Below are 20,100 nucleotides of genomic sequence, written 5' to 3'. Positions count from 1 at the left end.
AGTTCCTCGTGATATCGTTCCTTAAACCTCATGTTATTCTTTTTTTTTTTGGATTTAATCAACTGGGAACTATATTTTTAATTAATCAATTGAATTATTGAATCACCATGAGATTTGCAGTTACAAAGTTGTTCATGATCAAGTTTCAGTCATTCAATGCTCCAACACTCATCTCTACCAGTGTAGATTTCCCACAATGAATGTTTCCAGTTTCCCTCCTCACACCCACCCTCCCCAAGCTCTCTCTCTCTCTCTCTCTCTCTCTCTCTCTCTCTCTCTCTCTCTCTCTCTCTCTCTCTCTCTCTCTCTCTTTGGCCTTTATGGTTTTCAATACAGATACTGAGAGGTTATAATGTTTTTTCCTTTTACCTACTTTCACTCAGCACACAGGTCTTACTCAGTGATCATTTCCAACTATCTTTGACATATTGGTAACTAGATACTATTTTCTGGACATATTTGCTTAGTTCTTTCCTTAGACCAAACCTCATGTTATTCTTGAATAAAATATTTTTTCAGTTGTTCCTTTTGAATGGCTTCTGCTAACCTGCCTTCCCTTCACTGATCCTTAAGTCTTTGGGCTCAATTCTTGAGCTTGCTGTTACCTTTTCAGGGTGCCGTAGATTCCGGTTGGGTTTTGCTCCCACTTCGCTTGGTCCTTTTTGAACTTGTCTCCCATTGATTGCCTAATTTCAGTGGGCATCGTCAGACTGTCAGATCCTTTCTGTCCAGCAGGGGCTCTGCGCTGCCAGTGGGGTGAGCACTCCATCTGAGTGGTGGCTTTGGGGTCGCAGTTCTGAGTTCTTGGCAGCACCCTCTGTGAGGAGCCCAGTAGCAGTCAGGGAGAGGTCTCCTGAAGGTGGGTGGTGCCTGTTGGGCCTGGGTAGGTGCCATTTGAGGATGCAAGTGCCTGGCAGTGACAGTTGTGCTGTGGCCATGGTGGCCAGAGTGGCAGCTGCAGGACCTAGTGCCAAGGCCTTGTAGGGCTTGTGCTCAGGATGCGGCTGGAACCTACCTAGTCTGCAGCCGTTCTGGTGGGTGGCAGCTGTGTGTCTGATTCCAGGGGGTGGAGTCTGCATGGGGCTGGAGGGATAGAGTGCACAGGGCTGGAGAGTGACAGAGATGCGTGGGGCTGGAGAGTGACAGTGCTCAGGGCTGCAGAGTGACACAGATACACAGGGCTGGAAAGTGACAGTGATAGTGCTCAGGGCTGGGGTGGTCAGCAGACCCCGTGCCCTTGGTGGCTATTCTGCAGGTGGCCTGCAGTCTGCTGCTTGTGACCCCAGCTCTTCCTGTCCCCCACTCACCAAGACCGCTGCTGACCAGCCATGTGCTCTGGGGTGTTCCCTGAGGGGCTTCCTGCTCCGTGCTTAGTGTGTGGTAGGAGGACTGTGGCATGTGAAAGAAGTCATTTAAAATAAACGCCATGACACGAAATGTAGACGGTTTTAAAAAGTGTCCAGTTCCAGGGCAAGAGCACAACAGTACGGTGACTGGGGCACTTTTCTTGCATGTGGCCAGCCCGGGTTCAATTCCCGGCACTCCAGAGGTTCCCCTGAGCACCACGGCATGTTGCCCCCAACCAAAACGAAACCAAAAATTATTAAATTCTGTAGCGTGAACTTTTTGCACTCAGTGGTCACTCATGGTGGTGCTCAGGGAACCCTCTGTGATTGATGACAGAGATCAAACCAGGACCAGCCGTGTAGGAGGCCAGTGCCTGAACCCCTGTCTCTCTCCAGCCACCCAGGTTGTTCACCTAGAAACAGTTGGACTTTGAGTCTGTGTTTCCTGCGGGAGGGGGGGGCCTTCCCAGCAGTGGGGGGCAGGAGGGGGCTATATGAGGAGATAGAGTGCTCCCCACATGCAGTGCTCACACACTTCCACTCTGTGTGTGTGGCAGTCACAGAGGGTAGGAGAGTTTGTGGGTCCTCCCTAGGCCTCACACTCCCCAGGAGCACAACCCCCGATGATTGATTAAGAAATGTCTTTTGGGGCTGGAGCCATAGCACAGTGGGTAGGACATTTGCCTTGCACGTGACTAATGCGAGTTCAATTCCCAGCGTCCCATATGGTCCCCTGAGCACCGCCAGGAGTAATTCCTGAGTGCAGATTCAGGAGTAAGCCCTGAGCATTGCCGGGTGTGACCCAAAAAAAACAAAACAAAACAAAAAAATCTTTCTTTTATCTTTCTTTTTTTTTTTTCAGTTTATTGTCATGTATGTCTGAGTTAAAGTGAAAACAGATCAACTGGGACATGCTTTGCTTGGGGCTTATTGCTTATATGTGTGGGTTAGAGATTTCTCAATGGGCTTTCCTGAATTCTTGCTGGGAATACGTTAATGCCATGAGGGCAGGGGGCTGCCGTGTGCCCCAATGCGTCATCACACTGAAGCCAGCGTGTTGTGCCCTCACCCATGGCAGCCTTGGAGTGCACTTATGGGGGCCATCTGTTAAGTGCTGCCCTCTGGTTCTGGTCTGTTGAAGTTAGCACAGACACACAGAAGCTCGATAAAAAACAGCAGGTGCACTCTGCGCTGCTTTTCTGAAAGATGGAAATTCTATGTAGGTGGTCTTCTGACCAGCCGGTAACTTATATAAGCAGTTTATCTAGGTGCTGGGCAGGCATCTGATAGTCCTTTTGGAAAGATTAGAAGCTTGTCACCCTTCCCTGTGCCCTTAAGATGGACTCGGTGCTTTCAGGGGCTAACAGAAGGACAAAATAAGTTCCCATAAAACCCAGAGGGGAGACTGGACAAACTTCTCCTGGATCCTGTCTGGAGTCACATCCAGAAGATTAAAAAAAAGGGGAAAAAAAAAGATTTAGTTTGTGAAGGGCAGACAGCAGTCCTTGGAATAACCCTTGGTTTAATCAAGCATGGCCAAGGCATCTGTCTGAAAACAGGACCGAGATTGGAAGGAGGTGTGGTTCAGGGATGGATGGAAGGCGGTGTGGTTGAGGGTGGATGAAGGAGGTGTGGTTCAGGGGTGGATGGAAGGAGGTGTGGTTCGGGGTGGATGGAAGGAGGTGTGGTTGGTTGGAAGGTGTGGTTGGGGGTGGAAGGAGGGAGGTGTGGTTGAGGATAGATGGAAGGAGTGTTAATCGAGGTGGATGGAAGGAGTTGTAGTTGGGAGTGGATATGAGTGTCACATACGAAGATCCGAGGAGGAAGCACAGAAGTGAGGTCCTTGGCTTGTGTCCTGCCTAGCCCAGTTCCATTCATACACAGCATTCGGTCCCCAGAGGTCTCTCCTGAGCACAGAGCCAGAAGTAGCCCCTGAGCACTGCTGGCTGTGCTCCATCCCCTAAAATAAATATCAAGATGTAAATATCAAGTGGTGAGCATACTGAGAGTTAGTTTAGCAATTTATTCAGTAAAACCAAACAGGATTGGGGCTCAGGAGATCATTTGGCGAGTAGGGCCCTTCCCAAGTCCTATCCAGCTTCCATCCCCAGGACCCCAAATGGTCTCCCTCCTCCAGCCAGGAGTGATCCCGTGCGCAGAACGCGGAGTAAGCCTAGAGCAGGCTGGGTGTGGCCCCAGAACCAAGCCCATATAGGACAGGAAGGGGGAACGGCTCAGGACTCCTGTTGGACCTGCTTCCAGTTCCTGCTCACAAGCCCACTGAGTACTGCCAGCATCACCCTGCTGTGACCTGCTAGCCCCCAGCAGTGGTGCTTTCTGGCCCTAGTGGCGACCGCCCCCCCCCCCCCAGTTGCATATTATCTCCAGTATATCCCCATGACCCCTAAGCATTGCTTGGGCTGCCCCCAGATAAACAGGAAAGCAAAATCGAGCTTTCTGGCACGACCGTGGCCTCCGCCAAAGTGTTGCCTAGCGAAACACAGGAGAGTGAAGAAATAGAATCTTCCACACACATGCCCCCCCCCCCCAGCCCCCAGGTTAAAATGGAAGTCAACAAAAGTCCTTTCAACCAGTTTCAAAACGAAAAGCAAACTAAAAGCAAAATAATCTGATCTCCAGCCGACTTGCAGCACTGTGCCAGGTATGAAGAGGAATGAGGCTTGAACAGCTCAGGAGCACCGGGCATCACAGAGGCCCAGGGTAGCCTCAAACTGGCAGGGCTGAAGAGCTGCTCAGCTCAGCAGGCTGGGGGGACCCACTTGCCATGACCCCTGGAACACAACAGGCAAGCAGAAGGGTCTCAGGCTTTCCATAGTTAATGTCATGTATACATGTGTTGACTTTTTCTTTTTTTGTCTTTGGCCACAAGACCTGATGGTGCAGCAGGCCCTGAACCAGGCTCTCCTGCTGCCAAGCCTGTGCCAAGCCCTTCGAGCTGTCTCCAGCCCCTGCAGGAATTTTATTGGTGAAACACATACTGTTCTAGTGCAATATTGCTTCATTAAAAAAATACTCAAAGTTTTAATTTCAAATGTAGCAGTATTTGTTCAGTCACGAATTTGAATGATTCCAAACAAAATCATTTATTAAAATCTATTGTTCCATCTGCTATTTCAATCGACAGAAGGTAACTTTGCTAAGATAATGATGCAGTATACAAACTTTCAGAGTGAGTCCCTCGAATGGGATGTTCAAATACCATCCACCTTCCAGACAAGATGCAGGACACGGACAGATGTCAGATTATTAAAAGAAGCAGGGAGTGATTGAAAAGTTTACCCAAAGCAGATCCTTAAAGTAGTCTACCTTCTATATGTATTTTGTATTGTCTGGCTTTTGGACCACACCTGGCAGAGTTCAGGGTTTGCTCCTGGCTGTGTGCTCAGGAGTCCACATGGGGTGCCAGAGATCGAACTTCATTCACATACATAGCAAGCGTCCTCCCCACTGTGCTCTCTTTCCGGCCCCAAAGCACAGAGCTTTAATGAAATTCAGAATGGAGAGGACAGAGGAAATGGCAGAAAGGGGGTAAGATGAAATTTAAAAAAAAAATGGAAACTTATATTGTTCTGAGAGGTCTTTGGAACTTTGAGTAGCAAAATAGTAATGTTTTTGGAAAGTATCATGCTAAGCGAAATGAGTCAGAAAGAGAGGGATAGACATAGAAAGATTGCATTCATCTGGGGGATATAAAGTAACAGAATAGGGGATTAATACCCAAGAATAGCTGAGATCAACACAAGGAGGATTACTCCATAGCTTAGAGGCCAGCCGGGCATTCTAGGGGAAAGGGCAGTTCAGATAGAGAAGGGAGCACCAAATAAAGGATGTTTGGAGGATCCTCCCAGGAGGGGAGATGCATGTCGAAAGTAGACTATGGACTGAACATGTTTGCCACTCAATGCCTCTTTTGCAGACCACAACACCCAAAAGGAGAGAGAGAACACAGGGGATTGCCCTGCCACAGAGGCAGGGGGGGATGGGGGGATGGGGGTGGGGGGATATTATCCATGGTGGTGGAAAATGGGCACTGGTGGAGGGATGGGTATCTGATCATTGTATAATCGAAACCCAAGCACAAAAAATTGTAAATCTACAACTGTACCTCATGGTGTTTCACTAAAAATAATAATAAAAAAAATTAAAAAAAAATAGTAATGTTTATTCTAGGGCTTGCTGGTAAACTTGTGTCCTAGGCCAAGCTGCCATTGTTCAGATGCTTGTGGAATGGCCCAAGATACACAGGCACTTTTTTAAATAGATATTAAGTAAGCTATTTCATCCAAGTATTGCTTCTTAGTAGTGAAATGATACTACGCTTGGCAGTTTCATTGCCAAGTACAAGAGAAGTACAATTTATATCCAAATTGTCGTCTTTTATTTAGCTGAGTAGGAGAACGCACTTTAACAAAAAAGTCTAAAATTTGAAATGGTAATTTAAATTTGGCCCCAGTAGCAGTCTGTGATTAATTGTGAGGCTCTGAGGCGAGAATAACTTGTTTTCTCTTGCTCAAGATAGTCACAATAGCAATTTTTATAGAATTGTTGTGAGGGTGCAAAATTATGTGTATATATAAAGTTCCTTAATATAAAGATTCAAGGGGCTATCACTCATCAAACTTGCAGTCCCTTAAAAACTAAAATTCTGATTGAAACAAGAATATTGCCTAAGTGTAGGCATATTGCTGCTAAGTGTAGGCCTTATTGTTACATATATTTGTCTTTCTTCGTCCTTTTATTCCCCGTTTTGTGTGGATCTGTTTATAAATTTCCCCGACACCACTTATGCTCTGTTAGTTTGGTGGTGGCCACAGAGCCGGCAAATGCTCTAGGTCCATAGGGAAAAAAAATGACCATTTATCTGATGCTCAGTGTTCTTTTTGTCTTGTTTTTCTGTTCTTGTTTGGAGGGCTCCTTTGAGTCCTTCTTATTTATCCCTGTGGAATTTGCACCTCCAGTTTGCTGGGAAGAGGAATCTGCTGCTCAGGGTTCCTGGGAGGAATGGTCTGGCCTGATGCTCAGTGCCGCTCACCTGGGAAAGGGGCTCAGAGACACTCAGGCCCTGAGAAGGGTGAGGGCTTTGGAGAGACAGAGCAGTGCATGAGGCATGTGCCTGGTATGCAGCCTCCCTGAGTCCATCCCCGACTCTACATAAGCTGAGCACAGAGGCAGGAGTAATCTGTGGGCCAGGCGTGGCCCCCAAGCCCCAGCACTCCCCAGAGAGTGGCTTGAAGGTCTTGCAGCCCTGAGTTTTAGGGATGCTGGGGACTAGACTCAGAGGAACGCTGTGGACGCCTCGTGGCACAGACCTTGCATCTCTCTGCCCCTCCTGCCCCGCAGGCCTCTCCCAGTTCAGGACAGGGGCCCAGTGGTCGCACCAGAATGTGTGTATCAAAGAGACAGTGCGTTCCTGCCACCTCTCGCCGCACACGTGGGTGGTTTGGCGCTCTCTTCTTGCGCGTTTGCAGTGTTCTTTGACTTCTGCTTGAGTCTGTACTGGCAGGCAGCTTAGTCAGTAGCTGTACGGTGGAAGAAACTTGGGGCTGCAGCCAACCTGGGTTCAGTCCCCAGCACCACCTATGTTCCCCGAGCCCTGCCAGGAGAGATCCTAGTTACAGAGCCAGGAGTAAGCCCTGAGCACAGCCAAGTGTGGCCCCCAAGCCCCAGCCCCCAAAAGAGAAAATCCTCAGCTTCAATACGATTGCGCGAGAAAACGGTGTCCCACGCATGTCTCCTAACTCTGCCTTCCCATCCTTGTGTTTCGATGGCTTTGTAGATCGGCTTCAGCTGCCCAGGAATATGATCGAAAACAGCATGTTTGAGGAGGAACCGGACGTGGTGGATTTAGCCAAAGAGCCTTGCTTACACCCTCTGGAGCCCGACGAGGTGGAGTATGAGCCCCGGGGGTCGCGCCTGCTGGTGCGGGGGCTTGGCGAGCACGACATGGACGAGGACGAGGAGGACTATGCATCGTCGGCCAAGCTGCTGGGTATGTCCTTCATGAACCGGAGCTCGGGCCTGCGGAATGGTGCAGGCGGCTACCGGCCCAGCCCCGAGGGGGTGTGCTCTGTGCCCTCCGCCAGAACCATGGTGGTCTGTGTGCTTGTCATCATGCTGGCCATCTCAGTCATCATGGTCATCTATCTCCTGCCCCGATGTACCTTTACCAAAGAAGGCTGCCACAGGAGCAACCAGTCAATGGGACTCATCCAGCCGCTGGCCACCAACGGGAAGCTGTTCCCGTGGGCACAGGCCCGGCTGCCCACGGCCGTGGTGCCGCTCCGCTACGAGCTGCACCTGCGCCCCAACCTTAGCAACATGACATTCTCGGGCTCAGCGACCATCGCCGTCCAGGTGCTGCAGGCCACCTGGAACATCGTGCTCCACAGCACAGGCCTGAACATCTCACGGGTCACCCTCTCATCCGCGGTCTCCAGCCAGGAGAAGCTGGTGGAGCTCCTGGAGTATCCGTTCCACGAACAGATCGCCGTCGTTGCCCCGGAGGCCCTTCTGGAAGGGCACAATTATACGCTGAAGGTGGAGTACACGGCCAACATATCCAACACCTACTACGGCTTCTACGGCCTCTCCTACACGGACGCAGGGAACCAGACCAAGTACGTCATCACGCGGCCCGCTGAATTGCTCCTGCTTTCTCTACCTCTGCTCCGACTCTGGGGCCCTTTGTGCCCAGCAAGGCGATCGATTGACGGTGGTTTTAAAAAATAATTCTTACCGTGTATGCAAAATATTAGGAAGATGATTTTGAAAAGTAGACTCTTTCCCTCAGTCAACATCTTGACCGTAATATTTCCTGGTAAAAGGACAAAGATGGTATCAGTTACAAATAGAAAGACCTTAGTGACCTTGCACTTTCCTTGTAAGACCAATGCATTTTTCTGTGGGCTTGCAGTGTTTGTAGGGAAAGCACAGAAGTGTAACGATTATTGTTGGAGACCTCATTTTCCTAGTGGGCAGAACTTCAGCAGGTGTTTAGCAAAAGGTGAAAACAGGATATGGGGACTGGAGAGAGAGTGGGTACAGCCAGCGGGCAGGGTGCTGGCCTTGCCTGTGGCCAGCCAGTGTTTGATCCCTGGCATCCTGTATGGTCCCTGAGCCATGTGCTCAGGAGTCATTCCTGAGAGCAGAGCCAAGGTTACTCCTTGAGCATCACCTTTTGTGGCCCCAAACAGAACGAAAAAAAGTGTGAAGAAATGTCAGCATGCTTACATTTTTTTTTAGTATCTTTAATTTCTGCTGCTTTTTTTTTTTAGTGTAATTCTATTTTCAAATAGAATGTTTATTGATGAAAATCTAAGGCAAAATCTAATAGAAATTCAGTTTGACTTTTTTCCAAAAAAGGTGACTCAGAGTAATCAAATGCTCCCTGTTTGAGTTATGTCTTGTATTTTAATATTAGTACTCATTATGTTTACTAAGAAATTGTGGGAAGATTTTCGTGCGTATCATGTGCAAGGTGTTATTAAATAGCAGTATTGTTAATTTGCTTGTGCACAACATTCTGCTGAGACGTATGCAGGTAATTGGAGCTTTCTAAGAGGATTTTGTAATCCAGAATGCGAGTTACTGATGGCTTATTGGTACACGGAGGAAACTGAATTGGGTATCTCATATCATTGAAGGAAAAATGTTTATTCCCTCTTAAAATGAGAATGTGGCGACGCAAGCTCTGCATTTCTCTTCAGATATGTAACTTTTTTTTTCCTTTCTGTGCTCTTAGGCAAGCCACAGCTGACTCTTGCTGAACTCTGACTTCAGAGCTGGTTTCTCATTGTAGTTGCAGCCAGATATTCGTGGCTGTAGATCTCCTTCGGAGGTCTCCACCATCTCTAGGAAATATAGGATGTCCATAAGCAAAGAGATCTTCACATCCAAGGGACCATGAAGGCCGCTCAACCCCTCTTGTCACCTCCTCCAGTGAGATACTTGTCATTAGAGTGCAGCTCCTGTGTAGTGAGAGAACTGTTGGAGGCCACAGTGAGCTGGTTTCTGACAGTGCCCCTTCTCGTCTCTTGTCATGGGCAGAATTGTGCTATGGAGAATGCTTGACAAATGAACGTCATTCCTTAAAATTAAGAAACAATATTCAGGGGCTGGAGCAGTAACACAGCGGGTAGGGCATTTGCCTTGCATGCGGCCGACCCGAGTTCGATTCTCAGCATCCCATATGGTCCCCCGAGCACCGCCAGGAGTAAGTCCTGAGTGCATTAGCCAGGAGTAAGCCCTGTGCATCGCCGGGTGTGACCCATAAAGCGAAAACAAAACAAAACAAAAAAGAGCAAAAATCATTAAAAGCAGGATTTTGAAATTTCCTGAATCAGTCTGAAATTCTGTATACATATAACACCTTACCTGGATTGGCAAAATGAATATCCTACATGATTCAATTTCTTGAAAAGAGATAAAAGCTTAGAAGGTTATTTTTATTCTCTCACCCTGTCCAAAAACTGCCCTTAAAGGCAATTTTTTTTCTTTTGCTTTGGATTTTGCTTAGTTCTGTTAGAGAAGGTTCTCGAAATCCTTCATGTCACAGGTGGGGAAAGCAGAGGCACGGACAGTTAATCCCTCAGCCTCTCACAGCGAGCTGGTGGCACCAGGGGAATGCCCTGCTGGCCTGGAGTCGGGCTGCTCTTGGGACCACCCGTGTCCTGTAGCCTCACAGCCTACTGAGTTCAGGCCTCTCTTCCATAACCCGTGTCATTACTGGTGCTTAGAATTCTCTTAGTTCTCCCCAGCTAAGTCACAGTCACCTTCAGTGCCTCTTGAGATGGTGCTCAAACCATGGTTCGTATTTCTAAGAGCAAATCTTCAGTCGCCGATGAAAGAATAAGTTTGCATGAATTCAGCCTGGGTAGAACAGAGATCCCTGCCCTCAGACATCAGCCATCCCTAAGGTACCCTCGTATGGAGATAGTCTTCATGGCTTCTCTTTCAATAACTAATTTTTCTCTTTTATTGTTGTTTTTTGAGAGCCCTCCAAAACAGTGTTCATCTCCTAAGCCCTGTGGCCCTGGCAGGCCCGTGGCAGGCCCAGTGTTCCTAGTGGTCACCAAGACACATTTTACATGTGTCTTCACATGTGAACCAGTCTTGAGCCAGGAGTAACTAGCATCATAAACTTTACCCCCTGTTATCCGGGGCTTTCTTTCAAATTCTGCTAAGTGGGTACGATTTGGGATTAGGGTGACGAAGTGAAAGTCGGAAGCATACTGTGTTGAAATTGCATCACCCATGTTGCCTGCTATCTCTTCCGTTTACCCAAGCAGAAACAGCTACGTGGGCAAATCCTTACTAGGCATGATTTTAAATACGAAGATCATGACTATCTGGCCTTTATAAATAATTTATAAGTGACTATAAAGTATAACCATCTCGGTAGGGTTTGGTAACATACAAGTATTTTTTTATGATGAGTCTTTATGCAAACCCTTAGCTGTGACCTAATTATGGAACTTTCGACCTAGGCCTCTGGTTTGTTCAGAAACGACGTGACTGGTAAATTGCAGAGTGTGCTTCTTCTTCCTCCAGATTCCACACTCTTTTTCTACTCATCCTTTAGAAGTGGAGAACAGGTAGTGAGCGAGCAAGGCCCCCGGGTCCAGGCAAGGCCTGTGGAGTGCCACACCGGCCAGACCCCTTCCTTTGTCCCCCAGGGCCACGCTTGTGCCAAGAGCCCAGCGCAGACGTCTGCTGTTCTGCCTCAGAAAAACCTGCACCTCCCTTCTCCCTCTCCTTTGTGCTTTGAGGTCAACCCACAATGGAGTACTTCTGAACCAGTTAAATTTACAAGCGTTTTTTTTTTTTCTTTTTGGGTCACACCCGGCAATTCTCAGGGGTTACTCCTGGCTCTTCAGTCAGGAATTACTCCTGGCACTGCTCAGGGGACCATATGGGATGCTGGGAGTCGAACCCGGGTCGGCCGCGTGCAAGGCAAACGCCCTACCTGCTGTGCTATTGCTCCAGCCCCATGTTTTTAAACTTTTATTTATTTTTGTTTCATTTTATTGATTTTTTTTTTTAGTCGAGTCACAGTAGCTGCACAGATACAATTGTTGTTTGTGATGGGGGTTCGGTCCTACAGTGTTCCAGTACCCCTTCAGTTATTTACTGGTGGTAAATAACCAGTGTACATTTACCACCACCAACTGGGGACATTGTTGGTGGTTTTTAAATGTTTGAACAACTTAAATCTTTGTGACGAGGGAGGGAGAGGAAAATAAATTTGTATCAGAGGAGGATGACACAAGCAGTGAACGATAGGATACCTAGGACCCCCAAGTCCTGAGCCTGAGGTGCGGTGTTGGGCAGCCGTGCTCAGTAAGGGCAACTCACGCAGCTCCCAGTCACCTGTCACCATGAGCATCTGTAAGAACCTTCACAATGGCAGAGATCTGCCACCCCCTTGGAGATCTCAGCGCAGGCCCTGAAGACCCTCTTCTGCCTTGCCTCCTTTCTTCAGAGCCTTCTCTCTACTTCCTCTACACCTTCAGACATTCTTTCTTCTTCAGGCCCCTTTCAGATGTCACCAATTACAGCATCTTTAATTGCAGGAACAGGATTTGTTTCTTTCCTTTGGTTTTCAGTTGATGACATGCTTTGCAGCCTGACGGGTGCTGGTGCCTACGAAACCTCCGACTCTCTCAGTTGAGTGCAGATCCTCTCCTGACCGGCACCCAGGGCTGTTTGTCTACGGAGCTCTAACACTTGTCAAAATGACTTGAGTAGCAGGTCCTCAATAACCACTGGGTTAATCTGCATTTGTTACAGGTACTTTGCTGCAACTCAATTTGAACCCCTGGCAGCAAGATCTGCTTTTCCTTGTTTTGATGAGCCATCTTTTAAAGCCACATTTGCCATCAAGATCACGAGGGAAGAACAGTATACAGCTTTATCGAACATGCCCAAGGTACTGTCTTAATCTTTGAGTGTAAAATCTTCAGGTGCGTCCCTTTAAGAATGTTTGAGTTCCTTTTTCTGTTGACTGCTATTGGGTGTGCTTTAAAAAAGTTAAATATGTACGTTAAACCCAACTGGGAAGTCAATCTAAGGATGGAAATAAAGACACGGATGTGAAAAATTATGGACCAAAACTAGGAAGTGTGATGTGTGTATGTACATGTGTCCATAGATATACATATCTATCTCTCTCTGCATATGTGTGTATATATATATATGTATAAGTATTAATGACTGGGGGTAGTACTAAAGATCACGCGACTGGGCTGAAGTGATAGCACAGCGGATAGGGCATTTGCCTTGCATGCAGCTGATCCGAGTTCAATTCCCAGCATCCCATATGGTCCCCTGAGATCTGCCAGGGATAATTCCTGAGCGCAGAGCCAGGAGTAACCCCTGTGCTTCGCCAGGTGTGGCACACCAAAAAAAAGATTCACGGGACATGGTGAATCTGCAGTTCCAAACAGTGGCACTTGATCATTCTGAGTCAGGATTGTCCTTGATATTTGCTTGGTAAAAACTCATGATTATAATGTGGAGGTTTAACATGAAAACCTACTTCTTTTCTTGGATGTGAGCATGGGAAACAGTTGGCTAAAACCAAGCGGTTCACTCTGAGGCGAAATATAACCGAAGGTACCCTGTTACTGACACCCGGCACTTGTGTCTAGTCTAATTACACCCTCCTGGAGGGTATGTCACTAGGGGTGGGAAACTTGCCACACCCGACAGACCATCCAGTCAGCCCTTGGGTGGCCTGGCCTGGGTTCTCCTTCATTGGGATGCCACTGCAGAAGGCTCTCTGCCAGTCCGCTCACGTTAGTCTTTCTTGATGGAGGGGGTGCTGACTTGGCTGGTGTTGATAATACCTGATTTACTTGGAAAATCTTTCAAGGCTGCTTGCTTTCCCACAGATTGCATAGAATTCTCTAGCAGTGCACAGCATTGACTCTACACGGCATCTTGGGGTCACTGACATGAGCATGCCACTGAACAAAGTCATTTTAGATCATTTTGTTATGGAGCACAAGTTCTGGGGCTTGCCACTCAGAGACCAGTTATGTGAGCCAAGAGTGAGTGCAGAAAAGTGGTTTTATTCAGCTGCCGGCAAACCTGAGAAGACAATGTACTGCTGGTCCCCCGAAATCTCAGCCTGGGACTATGGTTATATGCAGAGGCTTGTTGGCAGAGTCAGCTCGAAGCAATTATTGGTAGTGAGTCTGGGCTGGGGAGGGATTTTGTGCCGGGCAGTCCAGAATGGCTTCGTGGTCTGATGCCTGATGAGTCCTCGGAGATGAGTGTGTTCCTTTGTAAAACCAAGAGAATGTGACTGTTTTATTTTTTTCTTTTCATAACTTTGTTCACAGTAATGGATTCACTGCCACTGTCCTCCTGTTGTTCGTCGATTTGCTCAAGTGGTCCCCGTAACATTGTGGGACTTGTTACTGTGTTTGGCATATTGAGTATGTCACGGGTAGCTTGCCAGGCTTTGCCTGGTGGGCGAGATACTCTCGGTAGCTTGCCGGGCTCTCCGAGAGGGGCGGAGGAATCGAACTCGGGTTGGCCATGCTGGCTGCGTGCAAGGCAAACGCCCTACCCGCTGTGCTATTGCTCCACATTCAGTATTTCGACACCAGTCCCACTGGATGGTATGATGGTGTCATAGCTTCCCACCACCATTATTTTGAATTTCCCACCACCACTCAAACCTGCCGAACAGGCAGATGCTAGATAATTTACTTGTATTGCCTGCTATGAATAACATAGGATGTCGCGTGACTGCTCTTGCAGCAGTGCTCTCCTAGATATCAAAAATTTTAGATAATTAGGGTCTAGAAAAGTCTCTGCAGTGAGCTGACCGATTCCGAGATTCTTCGGTGTTTCTCTGGATCATGAATGTGGCTGTTTTCATACCGTCTATCTCTGAGTCTTCAAGAGTCTTTCCAGAGTGTTTGTTTCTCCTCCCTCCCTCCATAACTGGCTTCACTATAACATGAAACAGCGTGTGCAATTGAAGATGAAGGGGGGGGGGGGGGTAAGGGGTTCTGAGAAGCACACTTGTAAGAAAACAAGATGCTTGCTTTCAGTCTGAAGAGATGATCAGCTGTGACTTTCTCCATTACTCTCTGTAGCACTGAGGGGCATATTGCTAGGTCAGAAGGCAAGATTTGGTTTGTGTTGTTTTAAAGGAGAGAAAAACACCAATGTTGTTATCTCTCACTAACATTCATGTAAAGTCATCTTTGGAGCCTCCACGTTACAAGAGTTTCACGGTGCTCAGTTTGTCTTCCTGGTAGATGGCAGAGCAGGCCAAAAACAGGGCCATGCTCTGTAAAGAAATCTGTGCAGAGATTAAATTATACCAGCCTCTTCAATATTCATCTCCTTTTTGAATTGTCAGTTCCTCTGTTTATTTTTTCATTGTCGTTTCTTCTCAGATTTACAAAACTGTCTTTTCCCCTTTGCCTGTAGAAATCTTCAGTGCCTGTGGGAGATGGACTTGTTCAGGATGAGTTTTATGAGAGTGTGAAGATGAGCACCTACCTGGTTGCTTTCATTGTGGGGGAGATGAAGAACCTGAGTCACGACTTAAATGGAACCCTGGTATGTTGTGGTAATTGTCTGAACGTACGCTTCACAAGAGGTTCTGAGAAATTCCCTAATGACTCCAGACAGTTGCTTTATGAAGAAAACAAGCTTTTGGACTACAGCTCTGGTTTTTGGTTTTTGGTTTTGGTTTGGGGCCACACCCAGCTCAGAGCTTACTCCTGGCTCTGGGCTCAGGGATCACTCCCGGTGGGGTTCAGGGGACCAGATGGGGTGACAGGGATCGAACCTGAGCTGACCCTGTGCAAGGCAAGTGCCCTAACTTCTTCTTATATCTCTGGTCCCACAGATCTGATAATTTTGTGCCAGAAACATTGCCGTTTGTTTGTTTAGCTGTGATTCAGTGTCTCCCTAAAAGTCATTAATTCTCAGATCACAGTAATTCTCAAGTGTCTTTCAACCTTACTTTCGTAAGAGAAAAATCCACTAAGACAATATCTGTATTTTAAAGATTCTTGATCTGTGATATATAATATAGTAGTCACTAACCTTCCGTGACTATTTCTATTCAAATTCATGACTCATTCTTTCCCTTCTCCCTGGTCCGTACAACATTTGGCCTCCAAGTAGAGACTTAAAGTGCCTTTGTGGCTACTGTGGGGTCCTAAATTGTCAGCCCAGCGGTTTGGGAGGAGTCTGGCTGGCTGTGCATCAGATACCAGGCACCCGTGCCTTTCTCCTTGGCATGAGCTCTCAGTGAAGAAGCTCCAGCGCCAAGTGCACTCTGGAAGCACCTGGAGCACACGGTGAGATGTCACCCACCTGGAAGAGAGCCTTTGCGGAAACCCATATTCGCATCAGAAAAGTTCTAACACACTCTTGAGGCCAGCTCTTGGAGTTTGGCAACATAGGAGAGACAGACAGTACAGACTGGAGCAAGTCTCTGCTGCTCTGGATGCCACGACAGCCACCCCGACCAGAGGGAACTTGCAGCATCTGGGACTATTGGCCCTGTCGTCTGTCTCTGGTCAATCCCAGAGACACCGAGAGCTGCGAGTGGTCAATGAAGAGTCCAGAAGAGCTGTTTCGAAAGACTTGGCGATGCAAGGAAACATATTTTGGTCCATTTAGGAATTGAAATAAGAGCTCTGATGAAGACACAGAAGTAATAGAAATACTCTAGAGAATGAAGTAGACTCTAGAGAATGAAGTAGAACATGCAACCTAGAGTATCGGTAGCAGACTAGGCCAGTCAGAAGAAAGGCTTTGCATGCGAGAGTGCGGGGAAATTGCTAAGTATTCATTTAAAGGAGAAGCCGAAAAGCGAAGGGTAGAAAGTGAAGCCCGCCTCTATGGCGCCTGGAATGCCACCAGAGGAAACAGTTTGTAAGCTGTGGAGCTGCAGAAGGAGAACAGAGGGAAGTGGCACAAGACGTTTATTTAAGGGAGTAATGAATGAATACTCCCCTCATTGGGGGAGGTTTGAATACCTGAGGTCACAAAGCTTCTAGATGGCCACACGAACTCAATTTGAAGAGGTCTCTCTTAGATACATTAATAGTAGAGCAATTCTAAGTCGTCGGAGACACAGAATCTTAAAAGCAGCAAGAGAAAAGCTGGTAGCTCGCCAGAAAATACCCTCCCCTAAGTCTGCCAGCGGGTTTCCCAGTAGAAGCCTTTTATGTGAGGAGAAAGGTGACATCCTTAGAGTATGAGGGAAGGAGAGAAAACCTGCCAAGCCACTCCCTGCTGTCCAGCAGTTTACCGTCAGAGGCTGAGTGATGCTGTCCCACACATGCAAAAGCCAGGGGATTGTATTTCTCTAGACTTGCCCTAGAGATAAGAACTTTTGAGATTTTATACATAAAAATAAACCAGTCTGAATGTAGGGGCGGGGGGGGGCGGGTTGAAAGCTGTTCCAACTGAAATAAAATATAAAAATGTGATTAATAGTAACTCGAAAATATTCAATACATTCATGAAGAGAAGTACCAAGTCAGATACAAAATGTTCTTATACTGTAGTTCAGTAGCTAGGCCTCCTATGGAGTGTATTGGAAGCAATCCTAAGAAGGAAGTTTATTCCAACAAGTGCCTTTATTAAGAAAAAGAATCTCCAGTAAACACTCTTGACCTTGCACCTCAGAGAATGAACAAATTAGGCTCTCAGTCAGTGAGAAGATGGAGATAATGAAGATCAGACTAGAAGCAGAATAGGCAATACCAGAAAGATAATATGATAAATCAACAAGTGCTTTTTTAATTTGAAAGATAGCCCAAATTGACTACCCTTTACCTACCCTCAAAAATGAAATTTGAAGTTAGAAAGAGACCTCACAGCTGATACACAGGAACATAAAGGAATGTAGGAAACAACTATGAATAATTACAAGCCAACAAACTAGAGAAGCTAGGAACATAGAATGTGCCAAGACTAAGCCATGAAAATCAAAGTGTCTGAACAGATCAGTGTCAAGAACAAAAGATGAGTCAGTAATCAAAGACCCTCCAGCAATGAGAAGTCCAGGGGACCAGGGTGATAGTACAGCGGGGAGGACTCTTGTTCTGCATGTGGCCAACCTGGCTTTCATCCTTGTGTCCCATAGGGTCCCCCACAGTCCTCTAGGCGTGATCTCTGAGCACAGAGCCAGGAGTAGCCCTGAGCATCATTGGGTATAGCCCAAAACTAACAAAAACTAAACAACCCCCTCCCCTGTAGAAACGGATAGTTTCTCATGAATTTTATCAGATATTAAAAAATAGTTATAATAATTATGCCAGTCCTTCTCAAATTCTTCCAGAAAATTGAAGAAAAAGCGCTTCTCAACCTCATTTGATACTGGCATTCAAGAGCAGAATCCAGAACCTAGAAATCGACTCATATGCCATCAACTAATGTTTGACAAGAGAGCCAAGAACATTTAGTGAGGCAAGGATAGTCTCTTGAGGAAATGGTATTGGGAAAACCAGATAATCATATCCTGATGGATGAAACTGGACCTCTAACTTTCACCATACACAAACATTAATTCGAAACAGATGAAAGACTTTTAAAAAAAATCTGAAACCATAAAACTTTTAGAAGAAAATGTTGGTAGAATGCATCTTGAAAATAGGGGACATCGTTTTTTAGATATGCACTACAAGTACGAACTCTGAAAGCAAAAATGCACTGTAGCACTGTCCTCCCATTGTTCATCCATTTGCTCGAGAGGGCCCAGTAAACGTCTCCGTTGTGAGACTTGTTGTTACTGTGTTTGGCTTATCGGATATGTCACGGGTAGCTTGCCAAGCTTTGCCGTGTGGGCGAAATACTGTCGGTAGTTTTCCAGGCTCTCCGAGAGGGGCAGAGGATCGAACCCAGGTCAGCCTGCTCCGCCGCGAGCAAGGCAGATGCCCTACCCGCTGTGCTATGTCTCCAGCCCAAAGCAAAACGAAGTAAAAAAATCCTTTTCATAAGAGAAGTAAAATCAAATATATATATATGTATGTATGAGAGAATATATTTGCAAATTATATATCCGACAAGGGAGCAATTTCCAAAATACTTAACTCAATAAGCAAAAAAAAAAACAAACCCAAGTGGGTTAAAATCTGAGATCTCAGACCTGAATCTGTAAAATCCTAAATTTTACGTAGAGGAAAATTTAGGCAGAACTTTCCATGACATTGGATCTAGAAGCAACTAGATGGATGCGATGCCATTGATCGAGCAAGTTGAAACAGAGATAAACAATGGGACTACATTGAGCTAAGATGCTTCTTGCACCTCAAAGGAAATGATGACCAGGATACAAAGACAGCACACAGACTGGGAGAAATTATTTGTCTACCACTCATCTGACGAAGGATTAATATTCAAGGTGTAAAACACTGGTAGAACTCTATAAGAAAAACCATCCAACCCTATCAAAAAAAATGGGGAGAAAAGATAAACAGGATCTTCTTCAAAATATATACAAATGGTCAAAAAGCATATGAAAAATATTCTGCATCATTAATATTAATTATTAATATTCTGCATCATTAATATTCAGAATAGAAATTCATTCAGAATTGATATGCTGCACCATTAATATTATTAATGTTCTGTATATTATATTATAATATTAATATTTGGTATCATTAATTTTGATATCATTAACATTCCGGATAAAAAATATTCTGCATCATCAAGGAAATGCAAATCAAAAAAACAATGAGCTAATCCCCTTGTACCACAGAGATTGGCATTCATCAAGAAAGAATAGCGGCAACCAGTGTTGGAGAGAAAAATGAGGAAAAGGTGATCCTCATTCACTGCTGATGGACTATCGACTAATCCAGCCTTTTGGGGACGACAACGTGTGCATTCCTGAAAAAACTAGCAATTGAATTTGCATATGGCCCAGCAGTTCCACTTCTAGAAATATACCACAAGGGCGCAAAAGCACAGTGCAGAAAAGACATACGCACTCCTTTGTGCATTGCTGTACTATATACAATAGCAAAAATCTGGAAGCCACCCAGATGCCCAAGAACAGATGAATGGATAAACTATGGTACATATACACCATGGATTACCACTCAGCTGTATGAAAGATATAGTCATGCGGTTTGCTGCAATTTGGATGGATCTGGAGAGTGTCACGTTAAGTGAAATCAGAGGAAGAGGAACAGACTCAGAACGATCTCTCATGTATGTGGGATATAATGAAGCTTCGTATATTAAATACGCAATGGCAGTAGAAACTGGTCTACAGCTTGCCCCTTGTTGGGTCATTGGGGGATAAATAAGAAGGTAACACTCAGGCGATGGGGGAAGGAACAGTGCCAGCCACAGAGGCAGCCTGAGGCACATGAGGGAAACTGGGGACTTTGGTGCCAGGTAGTGGACACTGGTGAAGGGATTAGTGTTGGAACAAGGTACGCATGCCTGAAACTCAATCAATCATAAACACCTTTATAACTTTGAAATATGTGGCGATTATATTTTTTAAATCCTAATTAACAAATGTGTGCCAGAACATGACAGAATTTTTCCAAAGATATAGAAGTGACCAGTGGTGCATGAAAGCCGTAGCTGTGGCTGACCCGGGTTCAGTTCCTCCGCCCCTCTCAGAGAGCCCAGCAAGCTACCAAGAGTATCTCACCCACATGGCAAAGCCTGACAAGCTACCTATGATGTACTCGATATGCCAAAAACAGTAACAACAAGTCTCACTCACAAT

General features: G+C 46.2%; 1 protein-coding gene and 1 non-coding gene across 2 annotated transcripts in view; both read left to right on the top strand.

The window, feature by feature from the left end:
* LNPEP (leucyl and cystinyl aminopeptidase) overlaps nucleotides 1–20,100 on the top strand; it is a 92,515-nt gene that overhangs the window by 29,974 nt on the left and 42,441 nt on the right. The window contains exons 2-4 of the mRNA XM_056112470.1: nucleotides 7,144–7,984; nucleotides 12,156–12,294; nucleotides 14,817–14,948. Coding sequence (XP_055968445.1) covers nucleotides 7,144–7,984; nucleotides 12,156–12,294; nucleotides 14,817–14,948 — 1,112 coding nt within the window. The remainder of the gene's footprint in view (nucleotides 1–7,143; nucleotides 7,985–12,155; nucleotides 12,295–14,816; nucleotides 14,949–20,100) is intronic.
* LOC130021879 (small nucleolar RNA SNORA26) lies at nucleotides 2,674–2,791 on the top strand. The gene has a single exon (XR_008792225.1). It is a non-coding gene; the product is annotated as a small nucleolar RNA SNORA26 (small nucleolar RNA).

Source organism: Sorex fumeus, unplaced genomic scaffold (genome assembly GCF_029834395.1).
Source record: "Sorex fumeus unplaced genomic scaffold, SorFum_2.1 ptg000018l, whole genome shotgun sequence".
Lineage (NCBI taxonomy): Eukaryota > Metazoa > Chordata > Mammalia > Eulipotyphla > Soricidae > Sorex > Sorex fumeus.
Note: the sequence above shows the minus strand (reverse complement) of the source record. Positions and strands in the feature narration are given on the sequence as shown.